We start from the raw sequence: 25769 nt of genomic DNA, 5'->3' as shown, positions 1-25769 counted from the left end.
CTGGGTTTGAGTGCAAGCCACTTAGTATTTTCTTTCACTGCCTAAACTCCTTGAGGACTCGGCCGCCTTTCTGGTGCTCCAAGAGGGCAAGAAGGGACAGAGGCGGAAATAACACGGTATCATGGAGAGGTTGCACCCAGTAGGTGCTTAAGAAACGGCTGGCTGACAGCAAGGAGCGGCCTGACCAACGCACGCTCCCTCCCTCCCCTCCTCCCGTGTTGTAGTGCTCGGGATGCCCACATGGTCTTTAAGGGTGTATCTGCTCCCAGCGACACCCATTCCCACAACAAAGAAACTCGCCTTCCCGGGCCACCTCCCCTCGAAGCAACCAGAAGACGCAGTAGGCGAGAAGCGTCCCCGGCGCCCTGGGCTGCCCCCCAGAGTCCGGGCTCGGGAGCTGTCCCTGGTAGGTGCAGGTGTTCGAGGGCCCTGGGGCGCACGCGGGGCCCTGCAGGGCGGCGGGCGGCGAAGACAACTCGAGAACTAGATGGCGCCCGCGAGGCGCGCGGCGGCACCGCCTCCACCCCAATTTAAAGGGCAGTGAGGCGGAGGGATCCTCGTCCCGACGCTCGCGCGATCCCTCCGCTGCGAGACGAAGCGACGGCAACGACGCGACTCGTTCTCTCGAAAGTCGCTCTTGTGCCTCCGCCGTCGGGAGCCGCCGGCGAGGAACTTATTTCTCCCTGGCGTGCTTCCACCTCACCTCACAAAATCCCGTCGAAGTCACCGCGGAGGCCAGCGCCGGACGGGAGCGCGCACGCCAGCTGCCGACGTGGTGTCCCTCCGCCGTCGGTCACGGACTCCTTTTCGTGTCCTTCCACCGGACCCGGGCGGTGTCCGGGTGGCTCACCGTGGGCAGCGACGCGTCTGGGACGCGGACGGTGAGGCTCTGGGGCTATGAGGTGAGGACACCGGGTGACCGAAGGAGGCACCACGCGGCGCGAGGAGGCGGGACGCGGCCCCTGAGGGCGGCGGATGCTTTTCGGACCGCGCGGCTGCGCGCAAGGTGGAGGTGAGACCCCGAGCGGCGGGGCGGGGGCGGCCGGGGGCGGCCGAGGGCGGCAGGCCGGGGCCGGGGGCGCGGGCGCGGGGCCGCGGCGGCGGCGGCGGGGGCAGCCGGGTGGGGGCGCCCCCCCCCCCCCGCAGCCGGCGGGACTCCTTTTTGCCCACTGCGGATGGAGCGAGTGGTGCTACGGTTAGCGCCGCCATCTTGAATTTTACTCTCCATTATTTTGTGGAATTATTTTTTGGTGATTAATTTTCTGAGGAAACGGGAAGGTGGCCCGGCAGCGCGGGTTCCCCCCCTCCCATCGCAGCGGCCGGGCAGCGGGGCCTCGGACGCGACCGAGCAGCAGCAGCCGGTAGCGGTGAGCCGGAGAAGGCGGGCGGCTGCGGCGCCGGGCGGCCGGGCGGGGGCGTGAGCGTGAGGGGTCGCGGTGGCCGAGCGGGGACCAGGCCGGGTCGGGGCGAGCGGCCCGCGGGGCGGGGCTGCGGGACGGACGGCCTGCAGTGGTGGCCGCGGCCGGAAGGGAGCGGTAGCGGCCGCCGGGCAGAGCCGGGGTCGGGCCGCAGCTGCACGAGGGGAGCAGCCCCGCCGCTTGCGATTGGGGGACTCTGTTTTTCCTCTTCTCCAATGGGCAGCCGTGAACGGGCTCGCCCAATCTGCTACCACCGTCGCGCTGAACTTTCTGTTGTTTTTGTTTTGGCCCGAGCCTCCTTCCGAGTGTCCTCCGAGCGCGTCCTGCGGCCGCCTGCGTCCCCTCCCCCGGCCTGGCATCCCCGCGTCGCTCCCTTCCCTTTGTGCTATTTGCTGTCCCTCCCCTGGTCCCGCGGTGCTGTGGGTCCTACCACACACACCCCCAGATGAGATGTGCCCCAGGTCACTCGCATCTCCAGGAGGGGGAACGAACCTGTTTTCAAAGTGATAACTTGATCCTTCTTGCTAGACCGAGGTGTGGATACTAGTGGGGCGCCGAGAAATTCCCTGTCTGTAGGCTCATTTGGCCCGGTTCTGGAGCTGTAGCTTACGATTCCTGGAGCGGTGAAAGTAGGAATCCAGGGCAGTGACAATGTGTTCTTTGAAGTTAGTTTTAAGAACTTAATGAAATTTGCTCTAAGGGAGAAGTTTTATCTAAAATAGTGGGAGATGAATTAATTTGATCGATTCTTTTCAGCTGGACATGATTTTGATACAGACTTTAGTAAGTGTGGCCTTATGGGTATGAAGGTTTCAGGGTAGTGTCATTAGATGAAGCTGTTACCAGCTGTCACTTTTTCCCCTTCAGTCTTTGATATTTATTGAGAGCACTCCTGTAATTTTTGGTACTGTAATTAGTAGCAGAAACATAAGTCGTTTTAAAAGGGAGGAAGTAATTTTGGCCTGAAATAATCACAGATGATTTCTGCACGTTGAAGTACACACTTGAAGAATTACTTGCTATCGATACACATTTATTGTGTAGCCAAAGATTTAACAACTTCAACCGCAGATGTGACCCTGCCCTTGTTGAAGGCCCCTGTATTCCAAGGTTAAAGTCCACAAACGGTTTAATCTTGCACGTGTGGGGGACTCTAGCCCATTTTTGAGATTTTACTCTGAGCATTCTACATTCTACTTCCTCCACCAAGCTCCAGCTACGCCAGTTTCTTGTACCTGATGACTTTTGGTCATGTCCAGTCCAGCATTCATATGCCCATTTCCTTCCAGAGTGTACACGGATGCTTCAGAAAGGCCCTCCAAGAATGTTGCCTGCTGGCTGGTGGCACCCTCTCTTACATTTAGGGACTGGCCCACCCAGGAGAATGCACCTTCTGCTGTGCTCCCGAAGCAGTTATTAACGTTGCGTTGTACTGGTTTGTTTATTTGTTCACTCACTTAGTTTTCTTGTGAGCTTTGTGAGTTTTAGTTTTTATCTTGTTTGCCCAGATGCAGGTACGGATTAGATGCCCAGTAGATACTTAATGAATTATCTATTGTTAACAATTTGTTAATTTCCAACTTGTCAAATTTAAATAGTTTGTATTTAGTTTTTCAAAATTTGTCCATTCTAGTGTTACTTGAAAACATTGTTATTTAAACAATTTAGTTTTGAGAGTGAAAGGAAGACAGTATTTTTTTCCCCCAGTACCGGGACTTGAACTCCAAGCCTTGCTCTTGCCAGGCAGGTGCAGCACCACTGAGCCAAATCCCTGGCCTGGGATTACAGTATTCTTAAAGAGGAAAGTAGAGTTTTTTGTTTTTTGTTGCTTTTTGCAGTACCCAGAAAGCACTGAGCTACATCCCTGGCCCCCTTTATTTTTTATGTTGAGACAGGGTGTTGCCAAATTGCTCTGTCCGGCGTAGAATTTTCGTTCCTCCTGTTTCAGCCTGCCAAGTAGCTGGGATTTCAAGTGTGTGCAACTATGCCAGAGTCTTCCATTCTTTACTCATAATCTTTGAAACCAAACTGTTTCAAAATCGTTTCTCTTTTCTTCCCCCAACTATTCTCTCACCTGCACTTTCATCTGTTGCTTTGGACACACTGGACTGCTATGCTCTGAACTCTTCTGTCCCTGTAGCAGATATCAGTGGACAATACTGGGGAAAGCGGGCTGGGGGGGGGATGGATATATATATATATGTATATATGGACAAAACCACAGGAAGGATAGGGAGATACGAACATGAAGAAGTACATGGGTGTTTGTGAGTCCTTGAGCAGAATATTTCATGAAGGTATTGGTTTGTAACTTTTCCCTTGGGTCATATAAATCTGGGATTAAATCTGATTCTCCCTACATGAGTATCAATTTGTGGGTTTATAAGGCCCAAGAATGTGGCCAGGTTGTGTGACAAAAATGTGTGTGTGGGGGGGGCATCTGAGCAGCTCCCTATGCTCAGGAATGCCCTTCCCACAGCTTGTGGAGCAAATCCTTTCAAATAAATCACTATCATTCTATTATTTTTTGCTTTCGTGAACGTTACATGACCATTACTTTCTTCATTCACCAGAATCCTCCTCCAAGGGTAGGGCTTCCAGGACTATGTCAGCCCTAGAACATGCTAATTGTTAAGTGTGTTCTGCACACTTTTAAAGATAGGTACCATCAGGCAGGTGCAGTGGTGCATGACTGTAAACCTAGCACTCAGGGAACCTGAGGAGGAGCAGAAAGATTGCAAGTTTGAACCCAGCCTGAGCAACTTAATGATTTGGTAAGACCCCGTCTCAAAAATAAGAAAAGGCTGGGGGTGTACCTCAGTGTAAAGGCCCTGGGTTCAATCCTCAGTACCACAAAACCAACCAACCAAACATATGTCTTCCCTCCCCAGTACAATGAATGAACGAACCATACGTCTTCCCTGTACTAGGTCACAATGTTGGTTATGTGGTATAAAATAAACACAGGAAGAGATTAATTATATTTCTGAATGGTGTGGTTGTATTTCAGACATAGCTAACTGTGCAGTAGAGATTAGTTTTATGTGTAATATGTAACTTTCAAACTTGTTTTACTGACTTGGTGTAGAAAAAATGGTTTTAATTGCTATAAGATGCACAAATCAAAATTACTGATTATAAAACTTATGACTAGCTGATGAAGTTAAAATGCAAGTGTTTTGGAAAGTGATTTCTTTCTTAGATAGACTGTTGGTTTTGAAATTTTAAAACATACTTTCAAAGCTTTAAGTTTGAAATCTGAAATACAACCCTGCATTTTTAGTGGCCAAGTTTCATGGAACATGCTGTACAAAGAAGGGTTCCTAGTCAGCAAGCTTTTAATTGGGGAAGGTTTAACAGCTTCCTTTGAATTCTACCAACTGCACGTGCATACACAGATACACACACCTTACAAATCATTTTTTATTTAGTTCTATTTCTTTTCTTCTCCATAATTTGGTGTTTCCTGTATTAGAAGTGTCAGTTGAGAGAAAAGGTTGTGCCTGACCAATATCTAACCCTGTGCTTATTTATGAGCATGATCTGAATTTCACTTTGCCTTGATCAAGTTAAAGAAAATGCTTTTCCCTTACAAACATAACTTGTTCTGTTCAAAAGATATGTTCCCAAATTTTAGTTGTGCAGTCTTATTTTAAATGCATTACAGGGTTTTACTATTTTAAGGGCGTGCTACGGAGAGAATCCATCTGTACAGTAGACTCAGCCCAGTGTATTTTTATAAATCCATTTTAACTTCTGACAATAGCGCTTTTCTTTAAGCTCTTTGATTTTGATCCCATATTGTTCAGAGTCAGTTATTAGAGTGAGTAGATTTCATCTGTTTAGCAGGTGATGGGACCAGAAACTGTTTGTACCCTAATAGTGACCTTCCTCATCTCTAAAATATTCTCTCACAAACAGGGAAAAATGTCACTAGTTTCCACAGCCATTGATCCTGTAAGTTACATTTTGTGTTGTCATTCTTTTGCTAAGGTGCCAAAGCTTTCTTAGGACAACTAAACCAGTTTGGCCACACACCGCCTCTGGCCACAGGCAGCCTGAGCTGGTGTCTATATGAGACAAACTCAAACACTATGCGGATCTAGGACAGTATATAAATGTTGACTGCTGTATATAAGTATAATTTGGGGAATAATTGAAAGGCCTTTGGAGTAAGAATCAATAACCTATTTTCCAGTGTCTGCTGTCACTATTTGTAAAAGACATTAATAAGGCCAAGTCTCCATTTCTGTAAAATGACCAAACTTTAATTTCTGAGGCCATTTCCAATCCTAAACTATACTTTCTCTTTTCTCTGTCTTATTTTCTCGCTTCTAAGAACTATTTTAATCAAAGTTTGACATCTTTCTAATTGGTTTAATTTATCTGCATGTTTCTTATAGTTTACCTTCTCTTTTGAAACATTATCATCATCTTGTTTGGGTTTTTTTTGAGACAGGGTCTTACTATGTAGTTCAGGCTGGCCTGAAATTCTAGGTGGTCCTCCTGCCTCAGCCTCCCAAGTGCTGGGATTATAGGCGAGCACCACCATGCTCGGCTGAAACATCATTAAATTGATAAGATAGATACTTAAAGAATTAAGTTGTGTATGTGTGAACCAACTCCCCAAGAGGAATGTAATCTTTATGTACTGCATACATGTACTAATTTAAAAAACTGAAAAAAAACTGATGCAATACTTCACAATTGGTTGGGTTTTAGATTGAGAGATCATCTTATATCAGTGGTCCCAAAAACCTGATTGGGGAGAGTACAATCTTGGAGATTGTACCCAGGGCCCTGTACATGCCAGGCAAGCATTACCACTGAGCTCTGTCCCTGTTTATTTTTTGAGACAGGCTCTTGCTAATTTGCTGAGGCTTGCCTCAAACTTCTGATCTTCCTGCCTCACCTTTCAGATTAAGTATGGTTACTGACATATCATCATTTTTGGCTAAAAAGCCTGATTCTTAAGACCTCTATTGCTCTTGCTTAACAGTTGAATCTCTGTAAGATGCCTTACTTTATTAACACACTAAAGAAAAAAGTAAATGGATCTAGGGATCATGGCAGTGATAAACCTTTTCATTTAGAGATGAGACGTGTGGCTTAAGTATTGTAGTGAACTCCACACTGCAGGGGTTTTTTGTTTGTTTGTTTTTGGTTTTGTTTGTTTTTTCTTTTTTTGGTACTGGGGATCAAACTTGGGTCCTTGTGCTTGCGCAGCAGGCAGCGAAACCACTGAGCTAAATCCCCAGCCCTTGTTTTGTTTTTCATAAGGCAGTTTTAAACACAGGAGTTTTAGACCTAGCCTTCCCTAACAGCAGTTTGACTTCAGGAAAGCAACTTATTTCTGAGCTTTAGCTTTGTCATTTCTAAGTGATACACAATACCTGTTTCATCTGTGTCATAAGGCTGCTGAGCTGGAGAGTCCTTAGTTGTGCATGTTAATGTGAAATAGTGTAACTCCTGATATAGATGTTACGGTGCCTGTATTCTAGCTTGTGCCTCTTTTACAGGAAAACTTGGTCAGCAGATTGGTTGCTAAGGACTCCAGGATTGCCTCTCAGGCTTTACACAGAAGCTTCCTTCACTGAAGGGTCATTCTGCTTCCTGTTCTGCACACTTCTGTCCTGTCCTTTAGATACCTCTTTTTTTCACGTGATTCTCTTGGGTTTTGATCCCTCATTTTCCAAGTATAGTAGTAGTCCTGCCTGATTTTCCTGACAGCAGAAGCTCTTGTGCGCCCTCTGGTGTTGCCTGTTCACAGCTGATCTTCCAGCACCATGAACAGTGCCCAGTGGCTCCCTGCAGGCTCTGGATAAATATTGGAGTGGATTCTAAGTTTGCAGAATGAATCACTGTGTCTGATTTATATAACAAGGTGAAGTATCTGATATGTCTTAATGACATCTGAGGAATATTTTTGCCTTCAAGGAAATGCTTATGTTGCACCATGTGGAGAAGTACATATTTTTATATCTTTTTTTTTTTTTTTTTTTTGGTACCGGGTATCGAACTTGGGTCCTTGTGCTTGCAAAGCAGGCAGCGAAACCACTGAGCTAAATCCTTGGCCCAGAAGTACATATTTTTAAAAGAAAACCGGTTTGCTCTTAGGAAGTAGAGCACCCACACACACACTGAGAAGTAAAGGGGAGCTTGATTTTTCAGCCAGTGAAGTCTAGGGTTAGAGAAGCTACAGGAAACTATCTCTCCCCCTTTAAAAAAAAAAAAAAGGAAGAAACATAAACAGACCTCCTTCATTGTCTTTGAAAGGTTCAGACAAACCAGTCACCTCAGAATATTTGTTTGGTAAATGGAAACATGATAGCAAGAGTGTTTTTGACCCCCAAAAAGGTGATCCGTTTTATATTTACAAAAATGCATTTTAATACATTTTCATATTTTAAAATCTTTTTTTCATATTTAAAAATCTTTTGATTTCTTTTCTCAGGTCTTCCAACCCAAAGTCCATTGCTGCATGATTCTGTCTCCATCCTGTTTGTTTCCCTTATAGATCTTACCGGAATTTATAGTTACATGCTTATTGAATTGTCTCTCTTCCCTCACTGTACCAAGAACTCCAGAAAATCAAGAACTGTGTCAATTCTGTTCTAGAGTCTTTTTTTTTTTCCTGTTCTAGAGTCTTACTCTTCAAATATGGGGCTGAGTGTACTTAAAATTTTGAGTCAGAATTGTATTGCTTTCCTGTATTTATATGATGTTGAAAATGTACAGCCCATCAGCCTGGCCTTAGCTGAATTTTTTTCCTAGTTCTCTAAGGCTTATTCTCCTTGTTAGTAAAGTTGGGATGACAATAGTAATATTGTGTATGTGTTAAAGGGCTGTGGTGAGTAATAGATATGATGAAAGTGAAGTGATTGGCATGGTTCCTGAATTGTAGCAACTAATACTGTGAAATAATACTCGGAATGTTAGAGCTAGGAGGTGATTTCCCTCTGTTACCAGGCCTTGGGCATTCAGATCCTCATTGGTATCTTTATCAGACAGCCATGTGTTGGACACTGAGCAAGGTAGGTAGCAGCGCATATTCTCACACATACTCTCTCACACATGAGAGTGCTGCTTTGCAAGACTTGGCTGCCTCTCCCAGTGCCAGTGTTGTCTCTTGCTCATCTTTTTATTTCCTTCATTAATCTCTTTCCTTTTCCTTTTCATTTAACTGCCCATAATAAGGCTCAGAATATTTTTGGTTTTGTGTATTACTGGTGGCACAGTATTTTATCAGAAGTGAATTACTTTGGACAAGTAACTTACCTCCCTGAGCCTTTTTCTTTTTGCAGTGAGTTGAGATAATGTTGCAGTACCCAATAAATTATGAAGTCCTATTCATAATGTTAATCTCTTCACAGCCTTCACTTCTCCCCTGAGATATGACATTGCAGGACAGCTTTACCTGAGTAGTGCCCTTCTTCCCACAGTTAAGTCCAACTCCCAAATTCTGTTAACAGCAATGTTGTAGTCTTTTAAACTGAAACTTTTGCCCCCACTAGAGATTTTAGACTTAAGTTGTTTGCCACATTTTATCACGCTTATATCTTAAACACCAGAGCTTTTCTGTTTCCGATCACTGGTACTGTGCATTTACCTTAACTGGTTTGTCTGCCTTTAATCTCACGTCCTTCCACCAGAGAAATCTTTTCTACAGCACAGTTCAGGAAAATTTCCAGCCTCTCACCTGTATATACAAGGACAAACTACTTACTTTACAAAGTGCAAGAATTAAATGATAGAATGAACATAGAAAGCCTTAAGAATGGAGCTATTGGGCTGGGGATTTAGCTCAGTGGCACCAAGCCTGCTTCGCAAGTGCGAGGTCCTGAGTTCGATCCCCAGTATCCAAAAAAAAGAATGGAGCTTTTATGATTTGTTAATTGTTTTAAAAGATGGAGTTATCAAGCGCAAGGACCTGAGTTCAATCCCCGGTACAAAAAAAAAGATGGAGTTACAATCAGAGAAAAATAATGTTTTAATGGATATGCAACTGACAAAATTCTACTCTAACAAAATCTGTAGTCTCTCTGCTATGTGTAGTGTAATTTGGTATAGTTTGGTATGATTTTTAATTAGGTATGTTGTTGGTGAAATCACATTCCTTCTCTTTTTTTGGTACTGGGGATTGAACTTAGGACCTTGCGCTTGCAGGGCAGGTGGCGGAAACACTCCTCTTAAGGAGTGATAGGAAAAGGAAAATAGGATTCCCATTTAACATAATTAGTACCCCAGGTCCTTTTTCATTCTCTTGAAAATTTTTATATATATTTTTTGGTATCGGGGATCTAACTCGGGTCCTTGCACTTGCGCAGCAGGCGGTGAAACCACTGAGCTAAATCCCTGTCCCAAAATTTGTACTTTTTAAAAATTAGAGATGATTTATTTTCCCCTTGTGAGAGTTGTAAGTTGAAGAATGGAGTGAGTGTATCTGGCCCTCTTTGCTTTTGCCTATTTGAAAAAAGGAGGCAGTTGGAGACCTTTAATAGCAACTACTGTTAGTTCAGTCTGTGTGCCATACCTAGAGAGTCAGTAAGGTTAAGTGACTTGTACTTGGTCACACTACTAGAGAGTACTAGAAGAAGAATCACCTTTGGAAGTTTTCCCTCAGCCTCTGTCCAGTAGGAATTGACTATTCTCTGAGGAACTGTGGGCTCTTAGGGTTGCACTTACAGATATTTGGCACCAGGTGGCATAGGTTTCTAGAAAAATGAAATGTTTGGATCTCAGGAAATAGTAACAAAGGAAACATTTTGATTTTTATTTATAGGTGCCTACTAGGTGTCAGGTGTAGAGATAGATAAATAGGTATTTTTGTTTTATGTAGGGGGCTTGTGGTTTTGCTCCATATAACCATATCAACTAAAAAAATCTTTATTTTAAAAATACCTACTGAGGGCCGGGGATTTAGCTCAGCGGTTTCGCCTCCTGCTGCACAAGCGCAAGGACCTGTGTTCGATCCCCGGTACCAAAAAAACAAAACAAAAAAACCCTACTGAGCCAGGCTTGTGGGGCATGCCTCTAATCCCATCTACTCAAGAGGCTGAGGCAGGAAGATCACAAGTTGTAGCCTAGCCTCTACAACTTAGTGTCTTAATGAGACCCTGTCTCAAAAGGACTAGGAAGGCTGGGGATTTAGCTCAGAGATTTTGCCGCCTGCTGTGCAAGCGCAAGGACCCGAGTTTGATCCCCAGTACCAAAAAAAAAAGGGACTAGGGATATAGTGCAGTGGTAGAGCACTTGCCTAGTATTCATAAGGCCCTAGGTTCACTGTTGGGAGATGTGAAATCTTTCTTATATGAGCTCCTTCATTGTAAAATATAACAAATGTGAGAACATGAGAAACTTCATATGAAGCAATATTTTCTGAAGTGAGGCAATTAGAGTGGAATTCATTACTTGTCCAACTGTACATCTATGGCAAATATTGCAAAAGTCCGATCATAACCTTACCAGTAGTGGGTGTTTTGCTGTTTAAGATGTTTTGCTAAATGAAAATTTTTATCAAAATAGCTTTTATTGTGACCTTTTTTTTTTTTTGGTACCAGGAATCAAACTCAGGACCTTGCAAGCTTGCCAGGCAGGCACAGCGTTGCTGAGCTATATCCCTGGCCCTGTAACTTTTTATATAAATAATGTCCAATTATAGCACATCTAAGGAGAATTATGGTTATCGGGCTTACTATAGTAATAAGCTGTGTGATTGGAAGACCAGCTTTGTTTTTAAAAATACCTATTAGTCTGTAATTGTGTCTCTTACCTGCAGTTGAAGGGGGAAATAACTTTAAAGTTGTTTTAAGTGCCTTGTTTTAAAAGATATATTAAATATTTTTCATACATGTGTTGGAATTTTATGTTATCTCAGGAGTCTGATAGTTGTAAAGTACTTCTACCCTGGCCTGTATATTAGTTTCCTGTGGCTGCTGTAACAAATTACCACATAATTAGTAGCTTAAAACAACAGGACTGTATTCTCTCAGTTTCACTGGGTCCATATCAAGGTATGGGAAGGGCTGCTGCCTAGGAGAGAATCTTTCTTTGCCATCTTCAGCTTCAGGTGACGGTTGCATTCCTTTCCCTGTGGCCACATCACTCCAGTCTCTGCCTCTCCACTTCTGTGTGTCGTCCTGTCTCCTCCTGCCTCTCTCTTCCATCAGCATTTATGATGGCATTTAAGGCCTATTCGGATAATCCAGGATAGTGTCTTTCATCATAAAATCCTTAATTTAACAGCACTTCAAAGACCCTTTTCCTTATAAGATGACACTTATAGGTTCCAGAGATTAGAACCTGGTTAATTTGGGGCCATTTTTCAGTCTGCTACAGTCTCTTTTAGAGTAATTAGATCAATTTACTATGGCCAGTGTTTTTCAAAATTTAGTGATAGTATCTCTAGCCATCTTTTTCTCCTGAAAGGACTGTGAGTGAAGCACTATAAAGTATTCTTGGTGTCAGCCAGGTATGGTGGTGCATACCTGTAATCCCAGCTGCTTGGGAGTCTGAGACAATAAAATTGAGGGTGCCCTGAGCAACTTTATGTGACTGCACTTCAAAAAGTAAAATGTTCACTGGTCATTCGAGAGATGCAGATGAAAACAACACTGAGATTCCACCTCACCCCACAAAGAATGGCTGCTATCAAGAAATCAACCAATAACAAATGCTGGTGGGGGTGTGGAGAGGAAGGAACCCTTCTCCATTGTTGGTGGGAGTGCAGACTGGTGCAACCACTGTGGAAATCCGTATGGAGATACCTCAAAGAACTAGGGCTGGAGTCCCATTTGACCCAGCTATTCCCCTACTGGGTATCTTCCCTAAAGAATTAAAAGAATCATACCACAGCGATATATGTGCACCTATGTTTATAGTGGCACAATTTGTAATAGCTAAGGATTGGAAACAGCCCAAGTGCCCATCAACTGGAAACTGGATAAAGAAGATGTGGGTTTTTTTATAAAATGGAGTACTACTCAGCCATAAAGAACGAGAAACTAGACTCTTTATGGCTAAATAGATGCATATTGAGGCCATACTCTTTAAGTGAAATAAATAGGACAAACATGTGTAAATACCGAATAGTATCTCTAGTGTGAGAAACTGAAAATGTAAATAAGGATGAAAATGATTAAAACAAATAATTGATAATTTGAAATAGGAAAAGGTCCAAAGGTGGAGGGGTGGCGGGAGGGGAAGGGGAAAGGGAAGAAAGGAAAGGAAAAATTATGAGAAAGAAAAAAAAAAAATGGAAACGAAATCTATGTAAATAGGGAAGGGTGGTAGGGGTGAAGGGCGCATAGGTAATGGGGAAAAAAAATAAGAACTAAGATGCATCATGTTCAGGTACAAACACCCAATGATAAATGTAAATGTATACCTAAAATGTACCAATTAATATATAAATAAAAAATAAAGTAAAATAAAATGTTGATGGGCTGGGGATTTAGCTCAGTGGCATCTGCCTTATAAGCGCAAGATCCAGAGTTTGATCCCCGGTACCAAAAAATAAATAAAATAAAATAAAATGTTGCGAATTGGGAAATGGGATGAAAGTGTTCAAATGGGAAAGAGTACAAAGGAGGAGGGAGGGAAAAAAGAAGGGACAAGAAAGTGAAAAAATGGAAGGAAAAAAATGGAAGCAAAGCTTTTGTACATAGGGAGGGGAGGGGACTTGAAGGGGGGAATGGGATAAAATAAAACTTATTTTAAAAATAAAATAATAAAATAAAAAGGACTGTGGAAGTAACTCAATGATGGAGTACTTGCTTAGCACGCTTGAGGCCATGGGCTCAGTACCAACCCCTATCGGGGAGAAAAGATGTATTCTTGGTTTCAGAGTCCATTCTCTTGGTGGTCCAAATGAGGGCATCACCACCTTCTGAGAATGCTTGGGAGAGCTGTTGAATTCACTAAAGGAAAATGTATTTGAGATTGGCTCTACAAAAGCTAGAAAAGGAAACCAGGAATGACATTTGTCATTATTTTACAAGTGTACAGGGACCTGTTCTTTGTTACTGAAATGATGATGCTAGATACCCAGTTAGCATTTGAATAAGTGTGACAGCTTCAGTGTTATAGTGACAGCTCTGCTTTGCATAGAGGCATAATTGTGCATTTACAGAAATAAAAAACTCCACAGCTTTTTTCCTTTCATACCACTAGCACTAGTTGAACTACTCTGGCAAGTCCTCTAGCCTCTAAAGTGAGGGTCAGTTATTTGTAAGTTGTAAAGTTTCAGTATAAAGATAAATTCATGGTAGTTTTCTAACAAATTGGCAACTGACCAATTGCCCTGTCAAACTATATTATAGTATTATATTGAAATATTGATCACACATGCTTCTGACAGCTTTGCAGGACTTCTTATTTTAACCTAATCACTAAAAATACTACCTTAGGATTCCATAGGGCCTTGGATATATACTGATTACAAGCGGACTTGGAATAGCCATTGGTAGACTGATTTGGAATTTTTTGATATATTGTAGAATTCTTTTGTAATTTTAGATTTGGGAGAAAGCTCTAATAACCAGTAGAGTTCATTAGCAGCAGTTAGGTTTGGGATGAGAAAGAGGGTATAATATGAATGGACCTGTAGTACTTCAGGCCTTGTGCTGTGTTCCAGTGATATGAAGGTGTACTTTAGCTAGTTTACACTACAGTGGGGAAGAAAATGTCATAAAATGATAACACAAAGAAATGAGTATGGTTGTAATAAGTACCATGATGAAAAATGTAAGGGGTTAAAGTGAATAAAAAGGACATATATGAGGTTTGGTAAGTGGGGTTGGGCAAGGATTGGGGAGCAAGTTGGCAGCATCCCAAGTGCAAGGGCTCTGTGCTGAAAGTTTTCAGCCTGCTTTACTTTTCCTTTTCACATGTACATCTTTATCTTTCTGTGTCAAAAGTAATACATGTTCATTTTGAAAAGCTGAACATATCCCACATAAAAATTGCTGGGGATTTAGCTCAGTGGTGCCACCACCTGCCTCGCAAGTGCAAGGTCCTGAGTTTGATTCCCAGTATCTTCCCCCCCACCAAAAAAATTGCGTATGATCTCAGTCTCCAGAGAGAGCATTATTAACTGTTTGGCTTATTGAATTGCTTTCTTGACAAATTGTAGCAGAATCACTTTGAAAAATATTTTGCTTGCTCTTCTGAATAAAGAGTTCCATAAGTCCTATAACAAGTTAGCATCTGCTTTTTAAAAATTTGTGTTAACTTTTCTGTTTCAACCACTTGGGTGTTCACTTCCTTCTGACTGGTAATTTCTCTAAGATAAACTATAAACTATCTGTAGACAAGACCAACATGTTGAACTAGTTAGAGAGTTCTTGGTAATGTCACAGAAATTAGGTTAAAATTCTTGGTAGTCATTCAGAATCATTTTAATTTTTCTGACAGATTTTTAGAATCCTGGTTTGTGTAAGACGTTAAGCAAAAAACTACTGTTCAGTTAAAAAAAAAGTTGAAACTAGAGTTCAAGTTTGGCACAAGCTTTTAACTTAAAAATTACTGCTAGGCATGGTGGTGGTGCACATCTGTAGTATCCTCTAGAGCCTCGGGAGGTTAAAGCAAGAGGATTGCAAGTTCAAGACCAACTTGGACAACTTAATGAGACCCAATCTCAAAAAATAGAAAGGGCTAAAGATATAATTCAGAGCGAAGGCCCTGAATTCAATCCCTAGTTTATCTCTGTATGTGTGTCTGTCTCTTTCTGTCTGCCTGCCTCTATCCGCCCCCCCCCCCGCCTCTTTCTGTCTCCCTCTGTCCCTCCCCTCCGTCCCTCTCTCTCAATAATTTATAATCCTATGAAGGGGTTGTGGAAAGATAGAAGGGCATTGATTTTTGTTGAAGAGCCGACACTGCTGAGCATAGAGCAGGCATAGGTGATCCAAGCATGTTTCCTGTGAAACAATTCTGCTTTCTTTTGAAACTTGTTAAAAGTATTGAGGTGCTGGGCCGGGGAATTTAGCTCAGTGGTTCCGGCACCTGCCTCGCAAGCACAAGGTCCCAAGTTTGATCCCCGGTACCAAAAAAAACCCAAAACAAATAAAAGTATTGAGGTGCTTTTCACCCATGATTATAGATTTCCTGATTATAAAGAGAAGTTTGGGAGAAAAATATTTCTAAGTTATCTCATTCCCTCAAAGCTACTGTGGTGAGTATGGTGCTTTTTTTTTTTTTTTTTTTTAACTTAAGTGGTATGATTAAGAGTTTTCTCTTTAACTCGTTTTTTTTCTTTTTGTGGTACTTGGAATTGAACCCAGGGCTTTTGCATTACATGCCCGCCCCTTTTTTATTTTGAGACAGTCTTGTGAAATTGCTAAATTGCCCAGACTAGACTCAAATTTGGGATTCTCCTGTCTCAGGCTCCCATAGCACAGGCATTACAGGCATGTGCCACCGCACCTTTGTTCCTCTTTAATTCCTTAAATCTTTTCCCCTCTAAATGTAATTCTTATTTTAGCAGTTTTTCAATACATTTTACATTGATTCTAAGCTGCCTCCTTTTATGTTTGTTTGGTATGTACTTGTATTGGTTAGCTTTCCTGTCACTGCTACAAAATACCTGGCTTCCACAACTTGTGGGTTTTTTTTTTTTTTTTTTTTTTTGGTTTTTTGGGTACAGAGGATCGAACTCAGGACCTTATGCTTGTGAGGCAGGTGGCAGCACCATTGAGGTAAATCCCTGGCCTTGGCTTCCACAACTTAAAGGAGGAGAGGTTTGTTTTGATTCACAGTTTCAGACAGTTTAGTCCATGGTTCACTGGCTCCAAGGCAGAAACAGGATTATGCAAGGGTGTGGCACAGGTAAGCTGCTCAACCCAGGACAGCCAGGAAGCAGAGAGCAAGGGAAGAGCTGGAGAGGTAGGGACCAAGGACCAAATTGAGTCCCCATTGTCACACCCCGTGTCTCACCCTCCAAGTAGACTCCACCTCCTTATAGCCCATTCAGCTATAAGCTCCTAAAAGGGTTTTTACTGTGACAAACTAATCACCTCTCCATGAATCTCTTAATCCAGTCAGTTGACAATGAAGATTAATCAGCACAGTTCTAGAATCTGAAATGTTTCTTCCCCCACATATTGGTCCAGTGAAACCAAGGAAGGTGACTTTTTTGTTGATGTCAGTGTTGGAAAACCTCTTAGGAATGGTTCTGCCCATCTTGGAGCAGTCACAATTGTATTTTCTTAGAGTTTGGTTATATCACTTTTGTGAACAATGACAAAAATAGAGGAAGCAAAGCCCTGCAGAATTGCCCTGAGGAATTTCACCCCGTTCGCACTCTCATATGATCTGTGTCACTCTAATCTGGGGAATCAACTATTAAAAATTTTTTACCACAAATCCTAAAACCCTCAAGGAAGCCAGGCATCTCTTCAGTTCCACTACTTGAGAGGCTGAGGCAGAAGGATCAAGTTTGGAGTCAGCTTAGGCAGTTTACCAAGATCTTGTCTCAAAATAAAAAATAGAAAGGGCTGGGGATATAGTTCAGTGGTAAAGCACCTGCCTGATATGTATGAGGCCCTATGGTGCATTCAATCTCCATTAACACACAAACCCAAAAAACAAAACAAAAAAACCTCTGAAAGGCATACTGATCTCAACTTATTCCCATCATCTCCTACCCTTTGAATTTAATTTACATATGTCTTTTCTGGAATGTGAGAGTTTTCCTTCTTTTGCTATTCCTCTTTCTCTTTGCCATCTATTTCTTTTTCTTTTTCTTTTTCTTTTTTTTTTTTTTTGGTACTGGGGATCGAACTCTGGTCCTTGTGCTTGCACAGCAGGTGGTGAAACCACTGAGCTAAATCCCCTGGGCCTCCTATCTATTTCTTAAAAGCCCCCTCTGTCTTTCTCAGTGCACGTTTGAGACAATGTGTCCATTTTGGATGTTCTCTGGTTTCTGTGCAGGACTTGCAGATCATCAGGGGTGTATCCTGTCCTGGAGTTGAGGCTCATAAAAGAGATACATGTATTGCCTTTTGGGCCTCTGCAGCCTTTGCCCAAGTTGGCTGCTCCTTCCTTGGAGCACTGTACCTGGTTTACTCTTGATTGCACTCCTCCCTCACTAGTTTCTTCTTTTCATTGCCCTGTGCTGCTTTCTCCTTAACTTGATCTCTAATTATTAGTACTTCGATCTCTTTTGTCCATACTCCTAGGTGATTTCATCTGGTCCCATGATGTGAAGTAGTATGACTACTGTGATTCTAGATTTGTATCTGGCCTTGAACTGTAGTCTAAGCCCTTAAATCCAACTGCCTACTTCACTTGGATCACTAATGAGCATGTCAGAAATGACCAAAACCAAACTCCCATGCCTAGACCCCTGCCGAACCTAATCTTCTGTAGTCATTGTCACCTGCCAAAGTATTTTTTTCATTCTTCCATTTGAAGGCACATTTGAGTCCTCTTTCCTCTTACTCCACAATCTGTCCATAAATGCTGTGAGTAAAACCTTCAGAAAAGACCCTTAAACCAGTCACTTCTTGCCACCTTTGCTACTGCAGGCCATTAGTTTTGTTTTTGTTTTTTGTAGTTTATTGCATTCTCTTAAGTGGTCTCCCTATTTCTCTTGATCCTGGAGGTTATTAGTAGCTTCATTGAAGCTACCTTTTTAAGGTATTCATTTGTGAACCCTTCATATAGCAAGCTGCCAATGTGGTGCTTTCTTTAAAACTGAGTTGGATCCTGTCATTTCTCTGCTTTCCATGTCATTGGGAGTAAATAACTATAGTTTCAGCAGTGGCTTCTGAAGCCCTTTGTTGTATGTTTTCTTCTCACAGACTAACCTGTGCCCACCACCCACCCCCATCCCCGTTTCAGCCATACCAAGAGCATTGCTGCTCCTGGGCTTGATGCTTACCCTCCCTGTGCCTGGTACATGCTTTCCCGGAGTTGTACTAACTCCATTCACTTTCCTTAGTTCTCTTAAAAAAAGAGTCACCATCAACTCTTACATAAGAACATTCCCTGCCACTGTAAACTGCTTAATTTTTTCCAAGGTGCTGATATTTGTTGTTAATTATTTATTAAGTTACTTAACTAATTTATTATTTCCTAGTACTTTCTCCCAGCAGAATACCTGTATAAGCACAGATGAGGGCAGAAACCTTGTTTTGTTTCCTGTAACCTCAGTGTCTGTAGCAGTATCTGGAATGTAGTAGATGTCTAATGACTTTCCTGACATTTTTATATTGGGAAATCAGAACAGAGAAAAATTTGTAGTTATTATGCCACTTGGAGCTGCCAGTACTCCTTTCTTTAATTTTTTTTTTTCTAGCTAGGACTGGTGGCAAATAGTAGAAGCTCTCAGTACTCTGGGAGGCAGAGGTAGGAGAATCGTGTTTAAAACCAGCCTGGGCAATTTCATGACTTAACAAGGCCAGGGCTGTAATTTTAAAAAGGGCTGGGTTGTAGCTCACTGGAAAGGCCCTGGGTTCAATCCCTAGTATCACCGAATGAATGAATGAATGGAGTAACTGCCAGTTTTGCATAAATTTGAAGAAGTAATTTTTACATCTAAATATAGCCAGTGGTCAATTAGTTCAGAGATTACCAACCAAATGAAGACCCTGGGGACATCTCCTTGTAAGCCTGCTGTGTTCCTTGGCAGAAAGATTGTACTTCTGGGGATGGGTTGGTGGGGAAGACATGGACAGACGGACTTGGTACAGGGGTAGGGGACTGGTACCCAGGAAGCCAGTATCTTTGACTCCTGTTTTTCTTTAGTCTACACTAGTGTAGACTTAGGTTAGTTTTTTGGGGGGGGGGGTACCGGGGATTGAACTCGGGTCCTTGCACCTGCATAGCAGGCAGTGAAACCACTGAGCTAAATCCCCAGCCCAGGTTAGCTTTTTTTTTTTCCCCTCAGTACTGAGGATCAAACTCAGGACCTTGCACTTGAGAAGCAGGCGCGGCACTGCTGAGCTAAATCCCCATCCCAGGTTAGCTTTTGTGGTGCTATAAGGAAAGATCACCCCACATTTCCACACTCATCTGGGCAGAACAAGTGATCTGGTAGTTAGTATAGTGTATGTTCATTTTGCGAGGCAAGTGGCAGAACCACTGAGCTAAATCCCCGGCCCTTAAGTGTATGTTCATTTTGAACTAAAATTTTATAAATAGCCCCAAAATTACTGATAGCTTTATTAGAACTGAGTTTATAGAATTTTCATTTGTGAGCTTCCATAAAGCTTTTATCTTAACCCCTATCATATGGTCATGTGGAGAATCTGGTGTCTGTGCTAGGCTGTATCTGGACACGTGTGTTGTATTCAGGTTAGTGAAATTTAGGCCCATTCCATGATTGACAGAAGTACCTATTACACTAAGGCAGTGATGGTGAACCTTACAGAGATTTTAGTGATAACAAACAGCTGGCTGCAACACATGTGCCATAGGTTTGCCACCACTGCACTAAGGGATCTTCAGTTCAAACAATAATTAGTTGACCACAATATAGAAGAGACCCCAGTTGTTATGGTTTGGATTATTAATCCACAATTAATTGAAATTATGGATAATTTTAAATGTATTTCAGTCTGTATTTTATGAACTGGGCTGATATGTGCTACTGCTGAAATGATTTATTGATGAACTTCTAATTCTCAGAAAATGTTAGGTTGATATATATGACTTCCTCAAAGTAATCTTTCTATTCCATAATTTTTCATAAAATTTTGCCGTCTGTTTTTACTCTGTTCTTTACCCTGACAGATACAAAATGAATGACTAAGCAGTTTAGAGTAATAGTTTCACACTGGAGTTTGTACCACTTGTGGGTCTCATTAACTACTTACTGAGTCAACCCTGAATTTTCTGCTTTGTGTCTCCTGAGTGGGAATCTTGCTTGAAATTCCATGTAATTCTCCAAAGATGGCTTAAATTTTGTGTGTCTGTTACTTTTACCTAAAATTGAGTTTCTCTTTTCTATTCCAAATAGGTCTATTTTATGTCATATCATTGAGGGAAATTAGGACTCGTAAGAGATTAAAAAATACCTTCAGTCATCCATGAGTGTGTCTCATATGGGGCATTCTAAGGATGATGTACTCCCTAAAAGACAAGAAGCATTTTACTTTCTCCTTGTGCTTTTTCTCTAGAGGTGTAGAACTACTAGGAGCTGAGGCAGAAGCATAGTAGTCAGTGGTAGGGAAGTCACTGGTGGTAGTAGCTCTGAGTCCTCCTGCCACTTCTGTACCTGTGTTGGAGTTTCTCTCGCTGCCCTTAGCACCGTGACCAGCTTGAGAAAGAGGATTTGAAGAGTCAGGAAGTAACTTTAATTTACAGTTTCAAAAAAAAAAAATACAGAAATAGAGTGTCTGTGATGTAGTTTAAACCACAATCTAATTTACTTATCCTTTCATTAGTTGAGTGCCTCTGATCTATGTGTTATGCTAGAGATAAGAAGAATGGATTTTTGACCTCATGAACTCTGTAAATAAAGAAAGCAAATGATTAGTTATAAAAATAGCAACCTTAAGGGCTTTCACCTAATTTTTATGGTAGGGACGTGCAACTGGATTTGGCAGTGAAAGTCAAGGAAAACTTCATACAGGACCTAAATACTGAGCTAGGGCTTGAAGTAATTAGCCAAATAAAAAAGACAGAGGTTGTAATAGTCCAGGCAGAGGAGAAAGGTGTAAGAGAGTAATGGTGTGTTTTTTCACAGCTTTCCTGTGTCTGGATGCTTCAAAAGTGTACTGCTCTTGGGGCCAGGGATTTAGCTCAGTGGTTTCGCCGCCTGCTGTGCAAGCACAAGGACCCAAGTTTGATCCCCGGTACCAAAAAAAAAAAAGTGTACTGCTCTTGAGTTCTATGCCTTTTCTGTATGTATAAATACATATAGAGTATTTGATCATCAGCAAGAGGTCTTGTATTAAATTTGGCAAAATTTAACATTTGAATAATCTTTCACTTATATGTGATGTAGTTGTACTTACCCTTCCTTCCTTCCTTCTTTCCTTCCTTCCTTCCTTCCCTCCTTCCCTCCTTCCCTTCCATCCTTCCTTTCCTTCCTTCCTTCCTTTCTTTGTACCAGGGATTGAACTCAGGACCTCGTGCTTTCAAGGCAGGTGCGGTGCCACTGAGCTAAATCCCCACCCCTTTACTTAGCCTTTCGTATAAGTTAAGCAACAATATATCTGTAGGATTAAGAAAATCAAAAGGCAAAGTTGAGTACTAATCAGCCAGGGATTTAGCTCAGTGGTGCCTCTGCCTGCCCTGCAAGCGCAAGGTCCCGAGTTTGATCCCTGGTACCAAAAAAAGAGTTGAGTACTAATCAAATTTAAATAAAAAGGACCTAGGAAAAAAGTACATATTAAAGACTGTTAAACTGTACTCAGCACCATTCAGATATCCTACCTTTCACCTGAGCATGTTGCTTGGTGCACATTTTATCCCATAGTAATTCATCTAGTCCTGAGGTTAAGTAAAAAATAGGTGTTTTGTGTCTGTATTGAGTATTATTACACACATATCCAGGTATGCATTTCTAGGAGTATTTCAGAATAATTTACCTCATGGAATAGGGGTATAGCTCAATGGTAGGGTATACTTGGCATATATGAGGCACCAGGTTCAGTCCTTAGCACCAAAAAAGTTTATCATTTGTACTTTTCCATGTGATTGTGAAAAAGTAAGAAATTATCTCTTGTCTGGTCTAATTAAAAGATCCATTGGCAAAAGTACTGGGTTCTACTCACATCTCTGCTGCAGGCTGATTGTGGCCATGGGAATATGGCCCCCATTTCATTTGTAAATTGGAAGATATTGTGCTTGTACTCCTAAAGTTCCTTTAGCTCTCAGGTTCTATATGTTCATATCTTAGGACCTTTTTATTCTGACTTTTGCATAATTCCATGATGGAGTGATATCAGGAACATCATTTTTCTCATTCTATTAGGAACAATCTACTCAACCCTCATTTGAAATTATAAGAATCCTTTCACTACCCATACCATTCTTTTTTCAAATTCAGCTAATTAAAATTTAGATTATGAGGGATACCTATGTATTACCAGATATATAGTAGTCTTTCAATTTTGTGGCCATTGTAAAGTAACAGTAAAGCACATATTTCCAACCAGGTACTATTTTGATATCTAAATACTGTTTCTTCAAATACCTTGAAAGTGACTTCAGACTAACAGCAAAAAAGATGTGAAGCCCTTTACTTTCCTTACTCTGATCCTTCTGCTAAATTTTGTTTGTAGGTTTCTTTATAGTGTAAGTAATGAGTAGTTAACTTGACAGTTGTCCCTTATCCTGGTAGATAAAGCTTTACATAGGTCTCTTTTCCTTGGGACAAAGGAGATACAGTAATTGCCTTAGATAGTTTACTCAGAGCTCATAGACTTACCAAAACATGTAATTTGAGCAGATTATAGATCTCTACCTAGGTATTAGCATAATAAGGAGCAAAGATGATTCTTATTGATTGGTAACTGAAAAGGGTAAATAATTAATGAGCACCTACTCTTTGCCAGTCAACTTTTTTTTTTTTTTTTAGTACCGGGGATTGAACTCAGGACCTTGCACTTGCCAGCCAGGTGCGGCGCCACTGAGCCACTTCCGGCCCTTTGTAGTCACCTATTTTAAGCACAAGGAATGAACAAGTCCCTGTGTTACTGTAGAGTCTGGAGGAGCTGTAGTCCTGAGCATGGTATGATATCATGGCGGGGGGGGTCGGGGGGTGTTAGAGGTATCATGGCAAAGTGGCCTTTAAAAGAGTGGACACATTAATTACTAAGTTAATTTTAATCATATGTATCTTTCATAGGAGCTTAGGTTTCTGTTTAGCATGGTTTTTCATGTATTTACCTCCCCATTTTGTTTTGTTCTTCATGTTTTGTTTCCATTAGGAGAGAACATTGAAATTATTTTCTAAGCTATTTGAAGAGAGTGACTAAATGCACCTGGGTCAGGCTGTCTGTGGGTATGAAGTGGTTGGGAGAATCCAAGAACATGGTGGTGAATGGCAGGAGGAATGGAGGCAAGTTGTCTAATGATCATCAGCAGAACCAATCAAAATTACAGCACACAGGCAAGGACACCTTGAAGACTGGCAGAAACACAGTTGAGAGGAGGTCAAGCAGATGTATGTACACACTTAACTATCACTCCTTTGATTGTGATATGGGACGGTAATTCTTGCCAGTTTGTAATTTGTGTTTTCTTTTGTCTTCAAAACAATTTTGTACATTCTCATAATTAACAGTATAGTTTTTTATTCTCAAAGTTACCAGTTTTTGTTTTTATCAAACAATATGTAAAACAGGTTAATGCTTTATATATTATTAATTATGGTTTTCTGTTGATAACTTTGTATTTTATAGATTTTACACCTGAATACTTGATCTGTTCTATAAAAAATATAAAGATACCACAGCTGAATTTCTTATAAGTTTAAATTGCATTTTTAATATTCCATGTAAGTGTGAATACTTTTTTGGTAACTTCCATAAATGTTTCATGGAGTAATATAAATAATGAAGTCACTATAATTTAGAAGGTGAGTAGAATAGAGGACAGATAGAACTGACTGCTTTAGGGCATCTTTGCAGATCGAAGTTAGTCTATTTATACAAGGGAACCATTTATCCCAACAATGCTAATAAGTTGCTTTCTTACCACTGTACTTCTTGGAGGCTTGTTCTGTCAGAGTAGTAAGATGCCTGAGAATAAATATTAATACAAGTAGGCAGTTATATGAAGGTTGCCCAAAAGTGTGTACTCTTGACAACCTTTTCAAGAGTTAAGACAACATTTTCAGTTTCTGCTTTTCCTAACAATAATCTACCCACTGCTGAATATTCTCAGTTTGTGTTGGGATTAGCCAATGCCCAGTGCTTTGGATCAGTCTAGGGTTTTCTGCAGTTTCAAATAGATTGCATAGCTCTGATCCATTTCCTTACCTTTTAGGGGATTATGTTATTCATTGGGCCTCAGCTGCCCTTACTTTTTCATATCAGATCAGGTCACTGTTTCTGTGGAAAACCAGTCAAAATTCCTACTTGGGGTAAGAATAGGAGAGAGCCCATTGGGTATGATGGCTTGTGTCTCTATCCTCAGCTACTGGGGAGGTTAAAGCAGGAGAATCGCAAGTTTGAGGCCAGCTTAAGTTTGGGCAGGGTTAGTGAGGTCCTATCTCAAAAACAAAAAGGATATAGACGGGCTTCCATGAGACCCTGGGTTTAATTCCCAGTACTGCAAAAAATAAAATAAAATAAAGAGAGCCCAAGACTGACTGGGCTGTTCTCCACGTGGACACCAAGTCACCACCCCCCAAGGCTGCCATCAGCATGTGCCATATTCCTGTCTTATCCCTTAGCATTTAGTGGGAACCTAAAGGCTTGAAAAATGTGAACAAATGTGACAAAATTGAAGGGAAAAATAGACAATTCAATAATAATTTGGATCTTTCAATATTCCACTTTAATAATAAAACTAGACAGAAGATCAACAGTAAAGAGTGAACTTAACCATATAAACCACCTAGACTTATGGTTATCTGTAGAATGCTATTCTGTATCGATAGCATGCTATTCTATTCAAAAATAGAAGAATGAATGCACATTATTCTGAAATACACATGGGAAATTCTCCAGGACAGGATACATGACAAGCCTCAATAAACTTAATTGAAATCATAAAAAAAAAGTTCTCTAAATATTTACTACAGTGGAGTAAAATTAGAAATCACTAATACAAAGAAATTTGAGGATTTTTTTTTTTTTTTTGGCACTGGGGATCAAACTCAGGACCTTGGCTTGTGAGGCAGGCACGGTGCCACTGAGCTAAATCCCTGGCCCAGAAATATGAAGATTTTACTAAATGCATGGAAATTAAGCAACATGCTACTAAATAATTAGTGGATCAAAGAAGAAATCAAAAAGAAAACCAGAAAATGCTAATAAATTAAGATGAGGATAAAATTTATGGAATGAAGCTAACACAGTAAAACAGAGGGAAATATGTAGTAGCTATAAATGCTGATGTTAAAGAAGAAAGATTTGGGGGCTGGGGATTTAGCTCAGTGGTTCCGCCATCTACCTCGAAAGCGCAAGGACCCTAGTTTAATCCCCGGTACCAAAACAAAACAAAAGAAAGATTTCATATTGTTAATCTAACCTTCACTATAGAACACCAGAAAAAAGAATGAACTAAACACAAAAATAGAAGGAAGAAAATAATAAAGATTAGGGTTGAAATTAATGAAACACAATAGGGAAAAATAGAGAAAATATGAAACTAAAAGTTGATTTTTTGAAAAGATCAACCAGATTGGCAAACCTTAAGCAAAACCAAGAAAAACAGAACTCAAATTACTAAAAT

General features: G+C 41.2%; 1 protein-coding gene across 9 annotated transcripts in view; it reads left to right on the top strand.

The window, feature by feature from the left end:
• Positions 1 to 575: 575 nt before the first annotated feature.
• Kmt5b (lysine methyltransferase 5B) overlaps positions 576 to 25769 on the top strand; it is a 61090-nt gene continuing 35896 nt past the window's right edge. For 2 of the 9 annotated variants that reach the window (XM_087205401.1, XM_004852192.4), the window contains exons 1-2: positions 796 to 1012; positions 23297 to 23532. In XM_087205401.1, coding sequence (XP_087061527.1) covers positions 23373 to 23532 — 160 coding nt within the window. In that variant the 5' untranslated portion in view covers positions 796 to 1012; positions 23297 to 23372. Of the gene's footprint in view, positions 1013 to 1177; positions 1368 to 22944; positions 23098 to 23296; positions 23533 to 25769 lie in introns of those variants that run through there. The other 7 variants (XM_013074822.3, XM_013074821.3, XM_087205403.1 and 4 more) reach the window with 7 other exon arrangements.

Source organism: Heterocephalus glaber, unplaced genomic scaffold, assembly GCF_053883595.1.
Source record: "Heterocephalus glaber isolate CG9 unplaced genomic scaffold, H.glaber_assembly_v1.0 deba00000594, whole genome shotgun sequence".
Taxonomy (NCBI): domain Eukaryota; kingdom Metazoa; phylum Chordata; class Mammalia; order Rodentia; family Bathyergidae; genus Heterocephalus; species Heterocephalus glaber.
Note: the sequence above shows the minus strand (reverse complement) of the source record. Positions and strands in the feature narration are given on the sequence as shown.